At 32.3% G+C, this 21,910-nt stretch overlaps 1 protein-coding gene across 6 annotated transcripts in view; it reads left to right on the top strand.

Annotated features, from left to right (window-relative positions):
- The window catches only part of LOC124357612 (sortilin-related receptor-like), a 101,882-nt gene that overhangs the window by 29,600 nt on the left and 50,372 nt on the right, over positions 1-21,910 (top strand). For 4 of the 6 annotated variants that reach the window (XM_046809548.1, XM_046809547.1, XM_046809549.1 and 1 more), the window contains exons 5-11: positions 1,677-1,786; positions 1,924-2,079; positions 2,495-2,539; positions 7,227-7,434; positions 9,595-9,780; positions 18,149-18,422; positions 20,283-20,478. In XM_046809548.1, coding sequence (XP_046665504.1) covers positions 1,677-1,786; positions 1,924-2,079; positions 2,495-2,539; positions 7,227-7,434; positions 9,595-9,780; positions 18,149-18,422; positions 20,283-20,478 — 1,175 coding nt within the window. The remainder of the gene's footprint in view (positions 1-1,676; positions 1,787-1,923; positions 2,080-2,494; positions 2,540-7,226; positions 7,435-9,594; positions 9,781-18,148; positions 18,423-20,282; positions 20,479-21,910) is intronic. The other 2 variants (XM_046809550.1, XM_046809553.1) reach the window with 1 other exon arrangement.

Below are 21,910 nucleotides of genomic sequence, written 5' to 3'. Positions count from 1 at the left end.
ACAATGGCTACAGTGTTTTGGGACCAAAAAAGGTGTGCTTCTGGTTGAGTTCATGCAACAGGGAACAACGATAACAAAGGAATCATACTGTGAGACTCTACATCGCCTCCGGAGAGCAATACAAAACAAACGGAGAGGAATGCTGTCATCCGGCGTGGTCCTGATCCACGATAATGCACGACCGCATAGTGCCAATGTCACAAAACAACTTCTGCAAAAGTTCAAATGGGAAGTTTTCGACCATCCGCCGTATAGTCCTGACTTGGCGCCCAGTGACTATCACCTCTTTCGAGAAATGAAGGCGTGGTTAGGTGGACGACGCTTCGCTGACAACGAAGAGCTTCAAGCAACTGTAAGGGTCTACCTGAGCTCACTGGCGGCAGACTTCTTCGAGGAGGGTATAGGAAAGCTTGTCTCTCGCTACGACAAGTGCCTCAACATTTTTGGTGACTACGTAGAAAAATAAGTAAGAAATTACGAATCTTTTGGTAATAAAATCGTCTTTTTATCTCAATGTGTTTATTATTTATGGCCTATCGGAACTTGAAAAAAAAACAGCCCTCGTAGTTATGTTGTTATGTGTATTTGCAAGTTTTTAATACTTGTTATAGAATTACATTTGTGGTTACAGTAAAAGTTGTGACTAATTCATAGAAAGCTTTGTATTAGGAAAGTTTACTGTATTTAACATTACAACCAGAATATACTTGCTTTGCCTACTTGGTTCAGAACTTGACTGCTGTCAAGTGCTCTCCCTTCCTCTACCATGGTCATTAAGCTACCCTCATATTGGACTATGACTCAATCATGGTTCCCTCATCTTGTCAAGTGATTTCTTCCTCCATTTCTTTCAATTACTCTTCGTTGAGGGGTTAGCAAAACATAGAATGTACTCTCCCTTCAAGAGATTTATTTTTGTCATCCCTTTGCCTGTGCTCGGGTGAAAAAATTGCTCAAAAAATTTGTTACCTGCTAATTCTTATACTTTATTTGAAAATAAATTATACAATATAATGTATGTATGGTTAGGCTCTCATATTGCTAGAAAAGACAATTATTACACGATAAGAATATGTTTAAAAATTAAAAATATAACTTTAAGAGTTTTAAATGTATTTATGCAAGATTGGAAATTTAAATGTACTGCAAATTTGCTTATTAAATAAAAAAGTAACTAGGATTTTAATACATTGGTGTTGTTACTTTTAGTAAATTTTTAAGCATTGTTAATAATTAAGTATTGGAATGGTGGTGAAATGTAGCATGAAAAAGTTAAAAATTAACATGTAAGTTTAATTATTTTATTTTCTGGCAAGGGCACTAAATGGGAGAACTTTGATTTATTGTCTAATATCTAATTTAGAAGGAAACAGGATTTTTCCTGCACAATCCTTTCGTCAAAAATAAACTTCAAACAAAAAATCCAATTTAGTATCAGATTTTAGAAAAGGTGTAAAACATGTTTCCGTACTTGTAACCTTTCCAAGACATTGTTTTTTTGTTCAAACTATTAACATTCCTGTTCATTATAATGAATTGTTTGTTTTCTACCACTACTTTTGACATAAATTTAGTATTACATTTATTGAATTGATTACACACACCCATCAATTATATGATTAAGTCAAATAAATTTACTGTAAAGGAATTGCATATCAATATCTTATATATTACAGGATGCTCAAAGCCTGGATCTGCTGGTATCACACAAACGAGGAGAGTTCAAGAAGGCTGTGTTCCAGTCAGAGCTTCGTTGCCAGGCGTATCATATTGTGGATGCAGACAGGTAACAAGTACAAGATTACTTCTCCCTTGTTCTGGATTTGGATTAATTTTTCACTTCATACTTTTTAAGTAATGCTATTTCAATAATTCCTTTTCACTCGGATTCTGATGTTACAGTAACCCTTACTGGTGTTACAGTGTACGTGTGATGGTAGCAGTGAGTCACTCTGAGTACATGGCCAACCTATATGTTTCTGAGCTGATTTCTGACTCCAATGACATCAAGTTCAGTCTGTCCCTAGAACGAGTCTTCTGTTATTTCCAGGACAAGATGTGGACTGACTCATGGCTCAGGTGGGAAAATATTCACAAAAATTCAGTATTGTGTAAATTTAAGTTTCAAATTAATTCTTAAATTTAAATCTTAAATCTAATTTGATCATCTGATAATAGTAATATAAAATCTTATATTGGTAATATTTGTATGTAATAAGTAACTGTTTGTTGATAAACTTTGTAATGTTCGCAAATGTTTTAGTAATTTTTGAACTATTTAATTTATTAGTGTTTATTGATAGTCTTCAAGAAAGTTTTTCTTAAAATAATTGTTCCCATTTTTTACTATTGGTATACATTTAAATTTTATTCAATCACTAATATCTGAGGAATATGTTATAGATAAGATCTGATCATGACCATTTTCTGAATTTATACAAAAAATATGAACCACTTAGACACTTCCAGTTAGACACTTTAATTTGTTTCACAGATTGCAGTCTAATGTTAAAGATGAGAAAGAACCGAGAATTAATTTGTAAGTTGTACTCAGCAGTTGGTTTGAATAATTGTTAAAATATCCATCTGAATGATAACACTTAAAACTATGAACTAATGGTTATGGAAACTAAGGATGTGGTTTTGTTATAGCTTATTATGAATAACATTAAGTAATAATAAGCCTTTGGTCCAAAAAATGGAAATAAAGACAAACCTCTTTAATGTTATTATTACATCTTCAACTCTGTTTGACGTTTTAAGATTTTTAACAAAACATAACTCAGCACTTCTTTGTGTTGAAGTATTTTTACACTGTATTTGTGTAACACATTTAGAACCAGTTAAAATGATTTAAATGAAAATAAAAATAATTTAAATTTATATTTATGGATGTGCTTGCGGTAGTGTTGCGGTAGTTTGTACTGAGTCAAAATGCGTCTGGACCATGTTGAGATATGAACACGCTTGTGTTGCATGTGGTCGTGCTTCATCAATATGTATATTTATCATGTTATTTTGGATTTTTTTATACAAATAACATTTTGTCAGTGCCATACCGTGTCTGTTCTTACCATGTAGCAACAGCAATGACCTACAAAAATTTATAATCATATACTTTTTTATCAATTTTTATGAATAGAGAACCACAACAGAAATTGTAGCTATCCATAAAAACCCAAAATAATTGTTTAGCAAAAAATTAACCCATTGCGGATCGTATTGTTTTTGCGCGCGGGCACCAGCGGGCGTGAATTAATTCACGGTCAGCGGCCGCACGAACAGCAATGGTGCGCCACATCATATCGCTCGCTATTGTATACTAGAAAATTCAGCTGTGAAGGTATTCGTTTAGATGGAACATGGACCTGCTGGGGTATCCGTGATGTAGGAACGATAACACGCGAGCAAGGTTACGGCGTGGCAGGGATGATGTCTGAATCATAGTCTAAATAAAGCGGCTCGGGCGAATCGATTGCAACATCTGGGCCATTGTCTAGACTAAACCCACCAACATGTACGTCTGCGTCGTTTAGTTGTGTCACTAACCTCAAAAGTATTATAATAACAACTGAGGAAAACACCCAATCAGAAGCGCTAAAAAGCAGAGAGTAAACTCATATGAATGATTTTTCAACTTCGATATACAACTGCGATCTGTAGGATATTTATAAAAGTTTTGAAAACTCTAAACGTAGACCGTTGTTAAACACTCTTAGTAGACAAGTGAAGACGATCGCCCGATCTATCAGACATTAACAGAACTATTTGGAGGGAAATTTAAAAGCAGACCGCTTTTGCGACTTGAGCTCGTCACCGTGCCGTTAGGCCCGGCCGCTGCGTGACGAGCCCAGTTCGTCAGTGATCCGCAATGGGTTAAGAAGTTAAAACAAGGTCATGTCTGATTTAAATGTCTAGTTTCCAAAATTATTCTGGTTATTTTTCATAACCGTACCATTTCTATTTAAAACTTTTGATTAATGTCTTCTCAAGCCAAAATGTTACTTTTGAATTTGTGATGTGATGATAATTTACTTTGTTTAGTATCTTCCTAACACCGATTTTGTAAAAACACAAATAACTGTTTTATTACTACTAATTCTTAGAAGTCTGTGATTCAAATTGTAAGTTTATTGAGGTGTGATTCAATTTAAGGCTGCCCACATTCCTTGGATTTTGGTAAGAAATTGATACAGTAGGTGTCCTCAGATCAACTGTCTACCCACTTAAATGTTGCTGTTCCAGGAAGTCAGTTACATCTGTTTTAGCCACAATAGCAGTAAACAAATCGCTACTAATTAATATTTCTCCCAACTTCGTTCTGAGTTATCTCTTGTGCTGTACAATTATTTTGTTATAGTTACAACTCCATAACAAGTGGTGAAATAAACATTAATGGTTTTAAATGAATAAAATTATGCTAATTAGTATACTTTAAACCTAAAAATTAAATAGTCAAGATTTTTGTTTTAAGAGATTTCTCCCTTATTTGACTAAGTTTTGAGTCCATAGGTGGTCGGTTAAGTGGGCATCTACTGTACTGTTCACCTGAAATAATGAAATTGAATCCAACAATATTAATCAGTTATGTAATTTTATCAAAAAAATCAAAATCTAATTGGAACTTAATGGAAATAAATTGTTGTATATTTTAATGTTTGTTTTGTTGAGGCAAACTACCTAGGAATTAAATAGTGAAGATTTTTGTTTTAACCCTTACCACGCGTATTACGGGAAATATCGCGTGGTGAAGATGACGCTTGACGCGTATTACGGTAAATCTCGCAATCAATGTTTTTAATTTTTGTTGTGAACTGTAGTTCGTAAAATTGCCGATAGAATGTTGTCCGAACATCAGACAACAACTGCACTAGATTCATTGTTCTCGGCTACCCGTTACTGATCCGAAACTGCTTGTCATAGCAACTGAACACCATTCTGACCTGCAGACTGGCGCGTCTTACGGAATTTTCCGCGTGGTGAGGGCGACTAGTGCTGTTCACGAGACCTGCTCGTGAGCTTGTTCCTGTGTTGAGTTGCGTGTTTTAAGTTATTTCTGAACATTTCTTACAGTTATATTATTTCAGCAATTTTTAATTCAATTTAAAACACTTCGTGCTTCAAAGTGTTTCATTCACAAAAATATTTTTGAAATTGGAAAATTCCATGTTTTGTTTTGTTATTCATTTTAATCTTTAAAAGTTACAAAAGTTGTTAAAAAATTAAGTTTTTATGTTTTTTTTATCTTATAATAACTTTAAAAATATTAAATAAAATAGAATTTTAAACAAATTTAAAATTTATTTTCTACTCTAATAGCACGCTAGGGGAAAATATAGGAATTTGTATTCAGCGCTCTAAGGGTTAAGAGATTTCTCCCTTATTTGACTAAGTTTTGAGTCCATAGGTGGTCGGTTAAGTGGGCATCTACTGTACTGTTCACCTGAAATAATGAAATTGAATCCAACAATATTAATCAGTTATGTAATTTTATCAAGAAAATTAAAACCTAACTTTGGAACTTAATGGAAACAAATTGTTGTATATTTTAATGTTTGTTTTGTTGAGGCAAACTAAAGTCTAGAATTAAGTTGTACTGAACTATAAATGCTTCTCATATTGTAAGACAATGATTTTAGTACATCACAGACTTCTACTTATCTTTAACAAAAATAACTTGCATGTGGAGGAAAAAAATTAAAAACAAATGTTATTTGAGTGTATTGTAGTTTATGTAATGTCAAAATTAATGTCTTGCATTTTATTTTATGCTATCAAACACTTAGCATTTATTAATTGTAGCTTATATTTCTTATATAAAACCACTGGTGGTTATTATGATATTAATTTAATTCTCTATTGATTAAACAGATTGAAAACCATGCTGGTTATCCCATAATGTATTCAATTAATTCATTAAGAATATTTTATGCACTTTTTAAAATTGGTGAAAATAAAACTGGCTCATTGGTTTCCTGCCACACTTTGCCTTCATTATAATTGGAGTGAATTTTGTACTTTTGTATTTTTAAGGGAAATCTTTAGTACACTCCTTGGTTGCTCCTGTGCCATGTGAGCATATAAATTATTACATGATCTTACAACAAGAATCAGCTTGTACTGTGCTCCGTTCATTATTTGACTTTTGACTTCCTTTCTACTCTTTCACTTATTATGTTTGATAAGATCCTCGCATTGAGCTCAGTAGAGCTCGCATGAGGAGGGTAGAATAAGACTTAAAATGGATTTTCCTCTCCTTTTTTCTTAAAAAAGAAAAAGAAAAGAGTTGTAATGTTTGCACATTTAGAATTATCTCTCTTAATAACCATTTTTAGAACTAATATGTATATAAGAAATTATTGCACTTCAAAAGCAACATAATTGATTCTCAATACTGAGGCCTATCCTGACACAGAAGTGAGAAACCAACGTTTATCTGCAAGTTCTTAGTGATGCTCCTCAAAAACCTAGGGAACTAAGAACTGAAGCTGGAAAGAGCAATCTTACTCTAAATATAAGCTTGATAAGAAAGCTTAAAAAAAATAAGAAAGCTTGATACTGAAATGAAAAATGCCTTTATTTAAAGAGGCGGAGTTTTACCATCAGGCGGACATTTACCATCAGAACTTGATGTTGATCATCAGAACAAGATGTTGATCATCAGAACAAGATGTTGATCATCAGAACAAGATGTTGCCTATGTAGAAATGAAGCTCCATGGAAAATTTCAAATCTACAAGTCTGATTTTTCTCAAAATATTGTGGGACAGACAGAGAGAAATAAAATTTTAAGAGTCTTTTTGAAAACACCCAGCTAATTACAGCTACAGTTTTTTTGATAGTGGTGACAATGTTACTTCAAATATTGGTACTCATTTTAAAATTATTCTGAAAGCAGTTTGGAATTCTATGAGAGTAAAAACTACTCTCAATCAATTGATCTTTATTGTGGATCACTGTAATGTGTAGTACTCATACTTATCCTGTTATCATTGTTGTTTAATCCTACAGTAGTACTTAATAATGTAGTCATTATAAAACGGAAATCTTGTGAGAAGTTTGATAACCATTTCTTTTGTGTAAGCAAAATTTCAGCTTTATTAGTACTACATTCCCAGCATTTGGAATATTAAGGAGATGAAGACAGATCGATAGTTCAATTGTTTATGATTCTTTGAATTGATTGGAAATGGGCATTAATATGAAATTTATAATGCGTTTTTCAGCGATTTATCAGACAAATCATTTGCGGATGTACACAAAGTGGAAGGGATGAAAGGCATTTACATTGCCTCACAAGTGCTGGACACGGTTGGCATCAACCCTGGAGTAGAACACCTGCGTAGTGTCATAACCTTCGACTGGGGTGGAGAGTGGAGACCTATTGCAGCCCCCCACTACTCTTCTGACCATCAGCCTATCCAATGCAATGCAGTGAGTGAAATATAAGTTAAACTAAGAAAAGTTTACTATTTGTTACATTTTCTAATTTATTCTTAATAAATAGATTTTTAATAAAAGTGCATGTTTCAGAGAAACTAATTAAGCTTTTAATTTTATTTAAAGATCATGAACCAATTTTTGTTTACTTGCAAAGTAGGTCGTCCATTAAAAAGGATATTAAAATCTTCCTTTTGATTTGATTATTTGTCAAATAATTTTTATAACAATTTTTCTATATTTCTTAACTCAAATCATTAATTTTTTGTCTGATTTTTTATGTGTTTGTAATAATTTTGCAAAATTATGTTAATGTTTAAGTTTCATAAACTATATTTCGTTTTATGTTCAATAAAAATCTATGTAGTGAAAATTTTATTATGTAACTTGATTTAGGTGTTTATTAGTCTATAACTTTTCCTCAACTAAAATGGTCATCTGGATATGTTGTCAAAATCGGATAAATTCCACTTTTCGGATATTTATTTAACAACAAAAGTGTTATACAGCTTGATTTTTTTGGTGTATATATTAATATCTCAGTAGCACTAAAGGAGAATATTAACATACTCTTTAACTCTTAATTTAGAAAACAATATTAGGAAAGTTTTTAATGATTTGGTATCTTCTAAGTGTTTGCATCTCTAATAGAAATGTGATAACATTCTGAAAGTTAGACAGCTCACAATGTTTTTATATAGAGTTGAGTAATACAAAAAATGAAGAAAATAATGTTGGAGGCAATGATAATATATATATATATATATATATATATATATATATATATATATATATATAAATTGTTAAAAAGCAGAGTGGACCTAACTACAAATCTTTATTTTTAGTTGTAAACACCATATGAAAGAAAAATTACCTCATTTTAAAATAGCCTAATCTCAGAAATCTACTTTGTTGCTTCTAATTTGTGAAGTGCTGAATGGACTGATCCACAATAGCTGGTCCATACAGCGTGGACTATCCTTCATTACAGTTCGTTCACTATGCTTCTTTTCATGCGTCATGCAACTTGCGCTTAGGTTTATGAAAGATGCTGCTGTTAATGTTACTTGTAACGTTGCATGCCAATAAGGCAGTTGCACAGTTTGCCGGAAGTAGATGCATGTGCTCCCTATGCCTCTCTAGCAGTTCAATATATATGTAATTATCTTACATTTTATCATTTGTTTTTGTCAATTGATATTGTGGTGTGGAGAATGGAAGACCATAGACTTTTGTGATGAAATCCAGAAAAGACTGTGTTATGGGACCAATGAAAGTTAGTGTAAAAATCCCATGTAATGTCTAGATGCAGTTCAGAAACTTTCCTTCAATTATCAAGGCATTCTCAATAAAATCATAAACATGAATTCATGTTTCATTGTGAAAAAATGAACTTGAAGACCAAGAGTATGATGTGTGGTGATAGCACTTGGATTTCAGCTTGATTTTGATTATTGAAGAGTATAATCATTGGTTAATATCCATCTAAAGTTTATTAGTAAGTTGACCTCTATTAAGTTCAAGACACTTAAAACCCTACCACCTAATAACCGTGGTTCCAAAGTATTACTAGGCAATAATAGGATGCTGTTATTTTTCTCTTCTGACTTATCAAGATGATAGATGCAGCAACACAACAGCACATACATTTTGCATTGTATTAAACTGTAAAAAGTTGCATAGTAGTGGAAACACTCGCTGTAAGAGGCAAGATACATGTATTGGATCATGTAATGTTGCACTGGCTTAACCGGTTATGTTGGTGTGGTTATGTTTCCTATTCAAATAAAGCTTTATATTTTAATAAAAAAGTACTCTAAAATCCTTGAAAAGTAGAATAGAGTATTGTTATTTAACGATATTTAAGAATTTTACTACTATTTTGCTCCGATGTATATGACGATGAGTGCTACCTTTTATTTAATTCCAAACCTGCCACAAGAGTGATCCTGACCACTATTATTCTTAGTACCTCACCAAAATCTGGAATGAATGTATGAAATCAGATGTTTATCACACATGGCACAAAAGTTAACATGGATGTATCTGATGAGAAATACTACCCTGATTCTTAGCTCCACATTTCCCCTAGAAACGATTCTGGCTATACTGGGACTTTAAGTTTCTCATTGAATTAACTGTGATTGTTCACAGGCCAACAACTGTTCGCTGCACCTGTCACAGAAGTTCGCCCAGATGTATCCAGTGACAAGAGCTGCACCGATCCTTAGCTCCAAGTCTGCACCAGGAGTGATCCTTGCCACTGGAACCCTTGGCTCCTCGTTGAAGGGCCATGTTGGTCTGTACATGAGCCAAGACGCAGGGCTTACCTGGTCTCAGGTACGAGAGCCGAATGTATTTATGAATAAATCTAAATAGCAAAACTTTCCAATGTGATGATCTTAGTTGTTTTTATTAAATTTTTAGAGGAAGACTATATATTTGCTGCAGTAAAAGATTTAAACATGTCTTGATATTTTTTAAATTTGATTTTATCTCTTGATGCAAGTATAGTAACAACCTTTATATATAGCAACTGATTATTGTTCCTTTAGCTGCTGTCAATGGATTTATGACTTACACAATGTTTTCAACATTTATAATTGGCCAAGGTCAAAATTCAAGTTAATTATAGTTTTATTTGCAACTTTTACCACATGACTATGCTAGGTAATAAACACTATTGCTGTTACGTCTAGTATAATATTGTATTCTCAGTATTGTTCTTTATCAAGTCTATTGCGTCTTTATGTTTTCATTACCACGCAAAATTAGCATCTGTTTCTGAATGGAGCACATGGTGAATGTGCTGTCATACAGGTAGCAATTGGAAAATAAAATAGTAATTCTCTACTGTAAACATTTGCAAAAGGTTTCTTTATACTCAATTGACAATTTACAGTATAATTATTACTGAAATTACAGGGGATTGTAGGTATATTTTCATTGGAATTGTTGCCAGTGATGATGCATCCATTGGAATCTTGTCCAACTCAATATTTGGTCAGCATATAGACATTATTACCATTATCTTCCTTAACTAATAATGTCAGTGTCAAATATTAGTTAATGCTTTTAAAATATTGTCATTTTTAAAAACTTTTATATTCGTTCTAAGAATAACAAAATTTAGAATATAACAATATAAATATGTGGAAGAACTAACAAAATATTGTAATATACAGAACTATACTACAGTTAAAAATACAATAAGGTGCATTCAATATCAATAATCAGATAATTATTCCTTGCCAGATAAAAATATAAAACACCATTTAGGGAATATAAAATTTTATTCTGTGTATAGTCGTTTTTATAATTAAATAGCCATTATTATTGAGTAAAATATAATAGTAAGTTAAATGTAATATGTTTATATTTACAATATTTTGTTTATTTCAAAATTTATAAAAATAATAATTATTTTTCCACAATTAATTACTTTATAAGCTTGGTTTCCCAGAATGAAACTTTCAAAGAAATATTTCTGAGAATATAAAACTTATACAAACAGTTATAGATCATATTTAGATACTCAGTTGTATGTAGTTTATGAAAATTATAAAGATTTGTAAAGTACATAAAATGAAATTGAATATGTAACCATAACATCAACATGTGGATGCAATAAACATTTTTATATTATATTACATTATTCATCCATAAATTAAAACATTCATAAATAATATACAAGACAACCTTCTAGGAATTATAAAGTTGTAGCATTTATAAGGTCAATGATATTTCAAAAGTAAAAGTTGTTTACATTACAATTATTCATGTGGAAAAAAGAATAACCCAAGGTTTCAGTAAAAGAACCAATTAAAATCAACACTTAAATAATGGTCTGACACCATACTATGACATAAACATGATGATTATCATAACACAGTTCCAATTACTGAACAGTTAAATATGTAAACATTTGGCAATAATGGTGAAACATGGCTGATTTTCAACTACTGGTGACGTTGTAACTGGAATGATTGTTAACAGTTTCTGTAGAAGTGACAAAAATCAATGTTAGGCCTATTTTTTTAAACAGTATATTAATTCTGTTGATAACTTTATGTTTCTAATGTAAATATGCAAGAGTGAGCTAATCTTTACTTTGCACAAATCTGTGAAAGTATTACAATTACCAGAATAAAGTGGATTTCTTATCATTGTTCTCTTGGTGTTTTACACAATGTCTGTAAAATCATTAGCTTATCTGTTAAATGTATACTAATTATTATTAGATAAGCCTACTTAATATAAATTTAATTTCACATGCCAATATATATATTAATTCTAATTCTAATAATTTCAAAATAGATAAGATAATTCGACGCCTCCGAATAAGAACATCGTATCTCAAAATCTGCAATTTTTCAGGAGAAGCAGTTTGAAAGTTATAGAAAATCCCTGAGCCCAGACTATTCTCTCTAAAGTAATGAATTTTGTATTGATAAATACACTTATGCTGACACACATTTTAGTCGTATTGTGCATGAAGAATTTTTATTAATTTAAATTGTTTACTGAGTTACGATTTTTTATACTCACAGTTTTCCAAATAAGAACATCGTATCTTGAGTTAAGATATTCTTATATGGAAAAAAATTTATCTTCTACTCACAGTTTTTCCAAATAAGAACGTCGTATCTTGAGTTAAGATATTTCTTATATGGACAAAATTTTTATCTTCTACTGACAGTTTTCCAAATAAGAAACGTCGTATCTTGAGTTAAGATGTTCTTATATGGAAGAAATTTCATCTTCACTGTTTTGACTTGGGTAATTTAATGAGTAAAAAGTTATTGTTTAGAAAGGAACAGTTAATTTTATTTATTAAAGAAACATTTTCATGATTAAAACTATATAAAGAACTAACATTATTTTACTATTAAGAAACAAATTATGATTGATATTACATACAAAATGCAGAATACAGTAGTTTTTATGCTTTAAAACAGCTAAAATTACTACTTCAAACAGTATTTAAACTTTATAGAAACATAAAAAACTGTTTTTAAATTGGAATACAAAAAATTCTGAATACAACAATATTTAGTATTCATAAATACAACTCTATTCACAATCACTTTCTACACTTGGTGGTGGTCTTGCTATGTTTTAGTTTTCTAAAAAAATGTTGGTACATTACTGGAATTTGCATACCATTGCACAAAGATAAAAGATCTTTTATATATTGAAGTTGTTATTGCTAACTTAGACTTGTAAGCAGGTCCTAAAACTAAGTCTTCAATATTTCTTCTGCTTCCAGTGTGCTTATGGTACAGATCAAGTACAAAGCATGTCTCTTTAGTATGGTTATATTTTAAAGTCAGTGTTGTAGGGTTATCCTTTTCCATATATGAACTTCCTTTATACAGTTTCCACTTAATTTTTTCTCCATTTATATTAATCTGCCAGTTCCTGTTATCAAATGTTACCAGATCTTTACATTTTACAATGTCTTTTTGACATACCTCTTTAACAATATATTTTTCTCCACTTGACTTAACCATCCGTATGAGCATGACCATTGTTCAGGAACATAAATGGTTTGGTTAGAATCACCTTCATTCTGTGTGTGCCCTTTTTCTAAAAAGCGATGAGTGATCGTTACACTCAGTTTTTTTCCGCCATAGCTGAATACATACTGTACATGATACGATTTCTGTTTTGGCCAGGGCAGTTATCGGAGTAAAAATAAATTCCTTGACACCATCTTTTACTCTAGACAAGATAAAATCCATAACGAAGCTAGCAAGTTCATTGGAACCTTTTTTCCCTATTTCTTCATGCCAAAAGTAGCTGTATTCTTTGTTATTACCAATATCAAAAATTGTAACAAGCGTACTTTCTCTTGTAATAAAATATACTTACATCGGATTGAGGGATGTTCAAGGTCTTCTGCAAGTCGAAGACAGCTACACTTACTGTACTTGTCACTTTGTGCTCTTTTCTTATCTCTCTCTTTCATTTCTCTTACAGCATTTTTGTTTTTCCATAACTCACAATGGTCTTTCTTGGGAAACATAAAGGCCCAGATTGAATTCTGAATTAAATATATCAGTATATTGCCTGATTGTTGCACTTTCTCCACCTTTGTCTTTTATCCCATTCCTGGTATAAGCCCGATACATTTTTTGCGATGCTCAATCCTTGCTCAAGATTACTGTCGCTTACTTTCCTTTCTTATACAGTGGGATTCGACACTTTTAAAAGATTTAATGTGATTTCTTACACCTTTGTTTAATAGAATGGCTTAAAATCCGCTTACCACGCTCAGTGTGTTTCCCCCTTTTATCTGGGGTTACTGTTACTTCATCAGACCTTTCCAGTTTATTGAACGCTGTCCTAACCCACATATCAGTTATGCATGTATCTAAGTACATTTTTTTTGCATACTTCAATAGAGGTGTTTTGAACTGGAATAGTATATTTAATTGAATAATTTCTTCCGAATCTCTATTTTCTTTGGTGGTTGCAGTTGTTTTGTCTGTCTTGGTAGCAGTTTTCACTATGAAATCCCACTGCCTCGTATGATTGCCTAATTTCCAAAAGTTTTCAAAGATAACAAGGCATTGTTCTTGGTTTATCCCTCGTTTGGCATTTCAATCGGCATTTTTCAATGCAACCACCACCCATTGTTTTAGCCGAAACAATTTAGTAGGGCTAAAATATTCCAAGGCCAAGGTTTTTTTCAATCTTTTGGGCTTTCACACTTTGCCAATTTTCAACAGAAACACTCCTTTTTTTGCCAGGACAAGTTTTTTAGCACACATACACTTTGCTTCCTTTTTTTATTAGTATTGGTACAATCGACTTCTGGTAAATCAGTAATATTTGTGTTCTGATTTTCTTTCCTACCACTGGAGGAGGAATCTTGAGTGTTGCTTTGATAAGCCAGTGGCAGGGGATTGTTTGATTGGCCTGAGAATAGTAACTTTTTTGCTACTTGGAGCAAATAATTGTCTAGTGGCTTTTCTTTTATTACTTCTTTTAATGCTGCTAAACTCATTCTCTGATTCATCACTTTCTTCACCAAACGGCTCCCAATCTGAATCATCCCAAAATTCCTCTTCGTAGTTATTTAAATTTTTCAACAATTTCTGCAGTTGCAGCTTGCTCTGGGTTTAGAGGCGATGAGCGGAGATCTATCTCGATCACATGAAATAATAAACTTACTTTTATTGAAGATGTAGAAGGCTTTGTTGTCATGTCTACCATTAGTCGACCTCTTGAAGTCATTTTTAAATGTTATATTACTTCTGATTACATTGAATTTATCCAAAAGGAAAAACATAACCTATAAGAACAAAGCTGAAAACACCAATACACATAAGCAGCTGACTACTACACTAAGATGCTAATATTACTATTTTCTGACATTGAACAGCTGATTTAAATAATCAGTGAGGCAACTCATGAGTTCCAAAACAACTTTTATAAGAATAGCTCATTTTATAGAACAACAAAAACATTATTGTTTTTTAAACTAATGCCTTGAAATGTTATAAACATACCATCACATTGTTTTGAAATGTTCTAAACTTACCATGAACTACAAAACATCCCAAAAATCATCGTATCTCAAGATACGATGTTATTATTGGGAAAACATAGAATTGTTAGAAAAGATACGATGTTTTATTTGTTTTGATTAATTTAAAGACAAAAAGCAGTTTTAACACAGAATTTATACATAAAAATAGAAGATTTTCTTCTCCATTGTTTATATTAAAAATATAAAAAAACATAAAATTTGAGTTACGATGTTCTTATTCGGAGGCGTCGAATTACTTAAATGGAACATGTTTTGACATTATACTTCACGGTAGCAACACTGAGCAAGGTAGCTGTTGCTAGGTCACAGCAAGTATTAACAAAAACACAATGCTACAATTACATTAGAACCTGACTATGGGGATAGTCAGCCACTCAAGTTTTAGTTGCCATATCATTTTATTTTGTCAATCTAACACAAGCTGGTGTGTAAAAAGTATTGAATATTATGTACATGAATCTGCTCTTCTATATTTGGTACCAATAACATTGCTATATTTATTCTTAGAAGGGAATAAATATTGATGGTGGATTTACACAAATGAGTCTGTATCACGCGAAGTGTCTGTATCACGCGAAGTGTCTGTATCACGCGAAGTGTCTGTATCACATGAAGTGTTGACTGTATATTAATTTTTTGTAATTACAGGAATTACAATTGAGTTTCTGTTCTTATTTTTATTCTCAATAAAATAACACTTTGATCTTTTGTAAGAACTTATGTTAAGCTGTATAATACTGTTTAGTAATGAATAATATACTATACCAACTTCAAAATATTCTGTAATAAATATTCTAGACAATGACTTTCATAATATTGTATATAAATATTATTAAAGTAGATTCCTCGTTTTAGTTAAAACTGTTAACTATACAGTGTCATCGAAAAATAATGCCTAGATTTAATAAAATTATAACATCAAAACCTTTCATGTTAAATGAGTAATTCTTTCACTGGGCGATAACTGGTGAACGCAAGTTTTGTTTTTAGTTCGTCTGATTGTGTTTCCCTGTCTTTGTGATGCGCAGACAAGCTGCGCAATCGTCAAGGTCAGCCGGCCACAGACGCGCCGCCGCTCAGTACGATGTTGACCGTGCAACAAAAAGCACAGTGCGTGATTTGGTACGCGGAGTCAAAGTCAGTTGTCAGTGTACAGCAGCGGCTCTTTCGGAGAACATATCCGGGTTAAACAGCACCTGATAACAAAGCTATCGTTCGATGGTTTAACCAGTTTAGGGAAACAGGGACCGTCGGCAAAAAATCTAGACCAGGCCGACCAAGAACATCAGAAGAGAATGTTGAGCGTATCCGGCAATCTTGTGTTAGGAGCCCAAAAAAATCCATTGCTCGACGAAGTCTTCAACTAAACATTCCAAAAACAACAATACAAAATGTACTGCACAAACGGCTAAGACTTCATGCGTATAAAATTCAGATAAAACAGCAAATAAAACCTACCGACCGCCCTAAACGAACTGAATTTGCAAGTTTTATGTTAAATGAAATTGATGATAATCCAAATTTTCTACAGAGAGTGTTGTTTAGTGATGAAGCTACGTTTCACATAAATGGATGTGTAAATCGTCACAATTGCCGTGTATGGGGATCGCAACAGCCAAACGAAATCCACGAGTATGTGCGTGATTCTCCCAAACTCAATGTGTGGTGCGCGTTATTTCATGACAAAGTTATTGGACCTTTCTTTTTTGTAGAAAAAACCATTACAGGCCTAGTATACCTGGACATGTATGAACTGTTTGTGTTCCCCCAATTAGACGATATCGAACAACAGACTGGACAGCGAATCATTTTTATGCAAGATGGGGCTCCACCTCACTACCATCGCGAGGTACGCGCTGCACTAAACGCACGCTTCCCAAACGGTTGGATTGGTAGAGCAGCCCCCATTTCATGGCCTCCTAGAAGTCCTGATCTTACCCCTTTGGATTTCTTTTTCTGGGGGTACATAAAAAATATAGTTTACGCAGAAAAGATTCGGGATTTGGACCATCTTCGGGAGCGAATTTCTTCCGCAATCTTAACTGTTACGCCAGATATGATTGGACACTCGTGGCAGGAAGTTGACTACAGACTTGATATCTGCAGGGCAACGAACGGTGCTCACATTGAAACATACTAAGGTATGAAAAAAAAAAAATTTATTTCTTTCCGCACATTTTATGACTACAACCTTTAAATTACCTTTAATAGTTTTTTTATGACAGTTATTTAAAATCTAGGCATTATTTTTCGATGACCCTGTACTTATTTTAACCAAAAAATCCTTGCCTTCATTGTAGCTGTTTTTAATTAGGTGCATCATAAGTGTCCTTTTTCCAAACAGACGGATTTGGCACTATTATGTGGTAAAAAAATATATTTCATCATATAATATTAGTAATGGTTATACAGAGTGAATAAAATGTGTCGATACCTCATATTATTTTTTTAACAACTGCACCTACAAAAATTAAACTTAGTTTACATCTGTAGGGTACAAAAGTGCATTTTTTCGTTAGTTTCACAAGATACCAATATATATATATATACCTGCCACAAAATACCAATTTAAGGTCCAACTTAAAAATTTTGGGCTCTCAAATTACACATTGTTTCAGAGGTCTTTATGAAAGAAAATTAACAGTGATCTTAGAGGTCCCTTCTTAAGCCAAAACACAAAATGGTGGCTAATTTAAATTTTAAATAGTTTTAGTCGGAAAAGCAATTAATATTAATATTTGTTGTTTAATAATGAGCAAAATCCATAATAATGTTCTGAGCAAGTTTTGATCTGCCTCGACAAATGAAGGTATCTTGTCTTATGAGCTACCGTTTGATTTTTAGATATGTGTATTATTTTGATGATAGTATTTTCAAAGTTAAGAAGTGGTTATTCATTTAGTTATCTACTAGTGTTACTGTATGGAGATCAATGAACATAAACGTGTAACAAATCGATGCTTGGTTATGGAGATCGGAATAGATCTTATGGTGTGGTAAAAAACAACGACACTTTTCAAAATTGCAATCCTATTTCAAAATTAGGAGTGTAAAAATCCAAAATTTTTAAGAAACAGGTAGAGCTGAGAACTGAATAATCAAAATCAGCTGCTTCTGTTTATAATAATGTTGTTTAATTTTATCTTACAGATTTTACAAGAATACTATCTATTCAACTTTGGAGACCATGGTGGTGTGTTGGTGGCCGTAAAGTATTTCAAGTCCAATGGGGAAACCAATATACTGAAGTACTCTACTGATGAAGGTGAGAGCTGGAAGGATCATGCGTTTACTGATGAAGATCTCAGAATCTATGGGCTGATGACGGAGCCTGGTGAAAATACGACCATCTTCACCATGTTTGGATCTGCCCGATCCCAACACCAATGGCTTATTGTCAAGGTTGACCTCAAGAATGCTTTTAGTAAGTGGCAAACTCAAATAGTTATGTTTAAAAATGTGTAAATATTTAAAATTTCAAGTTAAGTCCAGTAATATTTGCATGGGATGATATCAATACTCCAATTATGTTTAATTTTGAGTATTTCCAATGTACAAATACATTTGTCAGGACATTATTCAAAAAATTTCGCTTCACATCCAAGTCATTTTCTTTGTTTCATATTCAGAAGCCTTGGATAGAGGATGAAAAAATCCATTACTAAATGGGTTTTTTAACAACAAATTATAGTGAAGGTGATTACCCTTTATTATTAGTTTAATAAATTCCACATCTGCTTTCTTACCTAAATTCAGGGTTTATTTACACTAAGAACTGGAATATATTTATAATACTGTGTCTGCCTATTTATACATTTCCCCCTTAATTGTTATGGTTTGTTTATGCAGATTGAAACATTTATGTCTCAGTCCATATATTTCTAAACGAATTTAGATATCCAGTTCATAACTTGACATAATGATTCTGTAGCTTAATGTTGTTTTTATTTCTTTTGGTTATTCTTAAATAAAAAGAAAATTATAAAGTTCAATATCATATTCAAAAGCTATTTTTATTTTCAATTTAGTTGTTAGTGGTACAATAGGCAGATATAAAAAAGATTATACTTTGATCAAATATTAAATTTTGCAATAGTATAATCAGACTTTTTGCAACCAAGATCTTCAGCTCTAAATACTCTTATTACTGATTAGACAATTATTATTATATCTTACACCTTCTTCAAAATGTCAAATACAAATATATGTCACGTAACACGCTTCGCTTAAGTTAATTGTGAAATTTCAAGCCTCTAGATCATTTCATTCTTGAGATATCATGCAGGCAGACGGTCAGAAGAAAAAAGTTTTCCAGCCTAATAAATTAATTATAGGCTTCAATGAAGCTCGGCCAAATACCATGGATAGACATGCACCATCATTCAACTCATTCTTGTCTATTTAGAAATTAAATATCATTTAAAATTTAAAGTAGAAAGTTTTTGATCTGTCCATATGGAGAAATATGCCCATCATCAAACATGGTGTTGCTTACGTAGAAATGAAGTTACATAAATCAACAAACTAAAAAAAAAACTTTTTTGTGTCTGGAAAGTTATCAAGTTAACACAATTAATTTGCTACTTACATTTTTTAAAACAAATTTACAAGTGGGATCACATACAAGTTTTTGCATAGATTTTAACTATCCCATTAAATGGAGGAGCTGGCATTTAAAATCCTAATCAGTGACAGTTTTCTTTTCTTGCCATTATAAAGGAATTTTCACTGCTATACTCTGAATAATACTGGAATTTTGTTTTTCAAAACAAATATTTATGTGGTTTTTCTAAGTTTTCATTGAATATAGACAGATTACTAAATTTATTTCATTTTACTCCCAACATTTAACTACTATTATTATTTACTATAGTCAATAAATCAGTTGTTTTTTTACGTACGTATTTAATGTAATGCGGAAAGTCTTGAAGAGCTGTAAAATGGTAATCTCCAACCCAATCATCGTGCTCAATGCATCATAAATGTCTACCCATTCTATTATTGTGTCATCATAAATTTCACTTTGAAAGTAGACATTTCGTTGAAAGTCTCAAATTACAAATATACTGTTATGGTCCAACCCTGGATCTGCTTATGGTGTACTATGTACTTTAGCATTAGTCTTATTTGATTTGAAAAGGTAAAATTGAAACACTTACATTATGCTTTTTGAAGTTCATGTACACTTTATAAAGTTTTTTCCTGATGTCATGTTTTATTGAGTCAGACCAGTACGGTTATTTTGTATAGATGAATTGTTGTAGAAGATAAACTGTGTGTTTAGCTTACAACTGCACTCCTGACGATTACAAGTTCTGGTCGCCCAGTAGTGGTGATGAGGGGGTAAAGATGACCTGCATCCTGGGAGTCAAGGAGACGTACGAACGCCGTGTGCCTCACTCTAATTGTTATAATGGCAAAGACTACGACCGACCCATAAAAATGGAGGTGTGCCCGTGTGATGCAGAGGACTTTGAGTGGTAAATGTATTAGTGATTTAAATTACTTATAGGAATGTAAATATAGATGCAACTGTTACTTGCAGTTATAGTTAACTCTTTCAGTGCTAAAGCTTTTGGCGTACTGTTATACGCAAGAATGTTAGCAAATTTCAACTAAAATGTAGTAATTTGAGGGAAAAGTCAGAAATATTTATTTGAAGAGATAATTTTTCTATATTTAGTTGTATTATACTTTATACAAGTATCTTTCCAAATCCATCACAAGTGTTTAGTTTTATTCAATAAACAACACAGGAATTTAATAGTGTTTTTTTAATACCAGTTAATTGTACACTGTAAAGAAATCTCTTAATATTTCTATAGTGTTCACTTAAAAAAATTATTGCTATTTAATTTTATCAAAATTAAATATTTATTTTATTTTTGTGTGTGTCAAATTTAACCCATTGCGGATCGTGAAAACGGCGCGCGCGCGCGGGCCTTAGCCCTCCAGGTGCTGACATCGCGTAGCGCGATGTTAGCGTACCTGTTTCCAGTGCTGACCTCGCGGAGCGCGATGTCAGAAACGCGATCTCTTTAAACCACGCTAGTGGCTATATATTACGGAATATCACGAACTATTTTATATAGTATTAAACTAGAAGAAATGCGGAACTCGTTATACTCTATGGAGCACGTCTTTGCTCAAAGACCGGCGCTATACGACAGCTGTTTCTAAGCGTATGTTTATTTCCAAGTCATACGGTTCGGTCGTTCTGTTTATTGCTGTTCCGTCGTTGTTTGCATCATACCTTTGGTGTTGTAGTTGACTATTACTGTTTTATATTGTGTTTTATTGTAAAAATGAGTGAATTAAGTAGGTCTAGTGCAATAAGGAATGTGAAAGGTGTTACAATGTAGTACACAATGTTTCAAATATCACTGATTTTTTACGTGTTACAATTTATCGTTTTTTGCTCTGAGTGAATTCTGTCAATATGTAAACCCATAAGATGTATATACTTTTGGGTTCATTATTAAATTACCTACAACTTGTATATCTTGGATTTTTATTTTCATAACTTTGGTGAAATGATATCTAAGCTCAAAGTGAAAAAATAAAAACTTTTTTTTTTTTTTTTTGTCAAGATTTACATTCAGCAATATTTTACCATGTAAAGGTAAGTCATATAAGTATTATTATCATATTCTGTGATCTTTCCTGAAAATAATGATATATAATATGTAGTATTTACATTAAGGTAACAGTATATAAAAAAAAACTTTCTAAACGCTTGCAAACATACTGAAAAATGCCCAGCACTTAAGGCAGTTCTAACCAGCACTTGGAGGGTTAGAGTACGAATTAATCCGTATTGCAACGCAGCACCCGCAGTGTTTGCACGCCTACCTGCCTGCTTAGCGCGCTCGCTAATTATACATGTTTTGTTTGTTTATGTTGTTATTTATG

The sequence above is a fragment of the Homalodisca vitripennis genome, chromosome 3 (genome assembly GCF_021130785.1).
Source record: "Homalodisca vitripennis isolate AUS2020 chromosome 3, UT_GWSS_2.1, whole genome shotgun sequence".
NCBI lineage: Eukaryota > Metazoa > Arthropoda > Insecta > Hemiptera > Cicadellidae > Homalodisca > Homalodisca vitripennis.
This window is presented reverse-complemented; position numbering and strand designations above follow the sequence as displayed.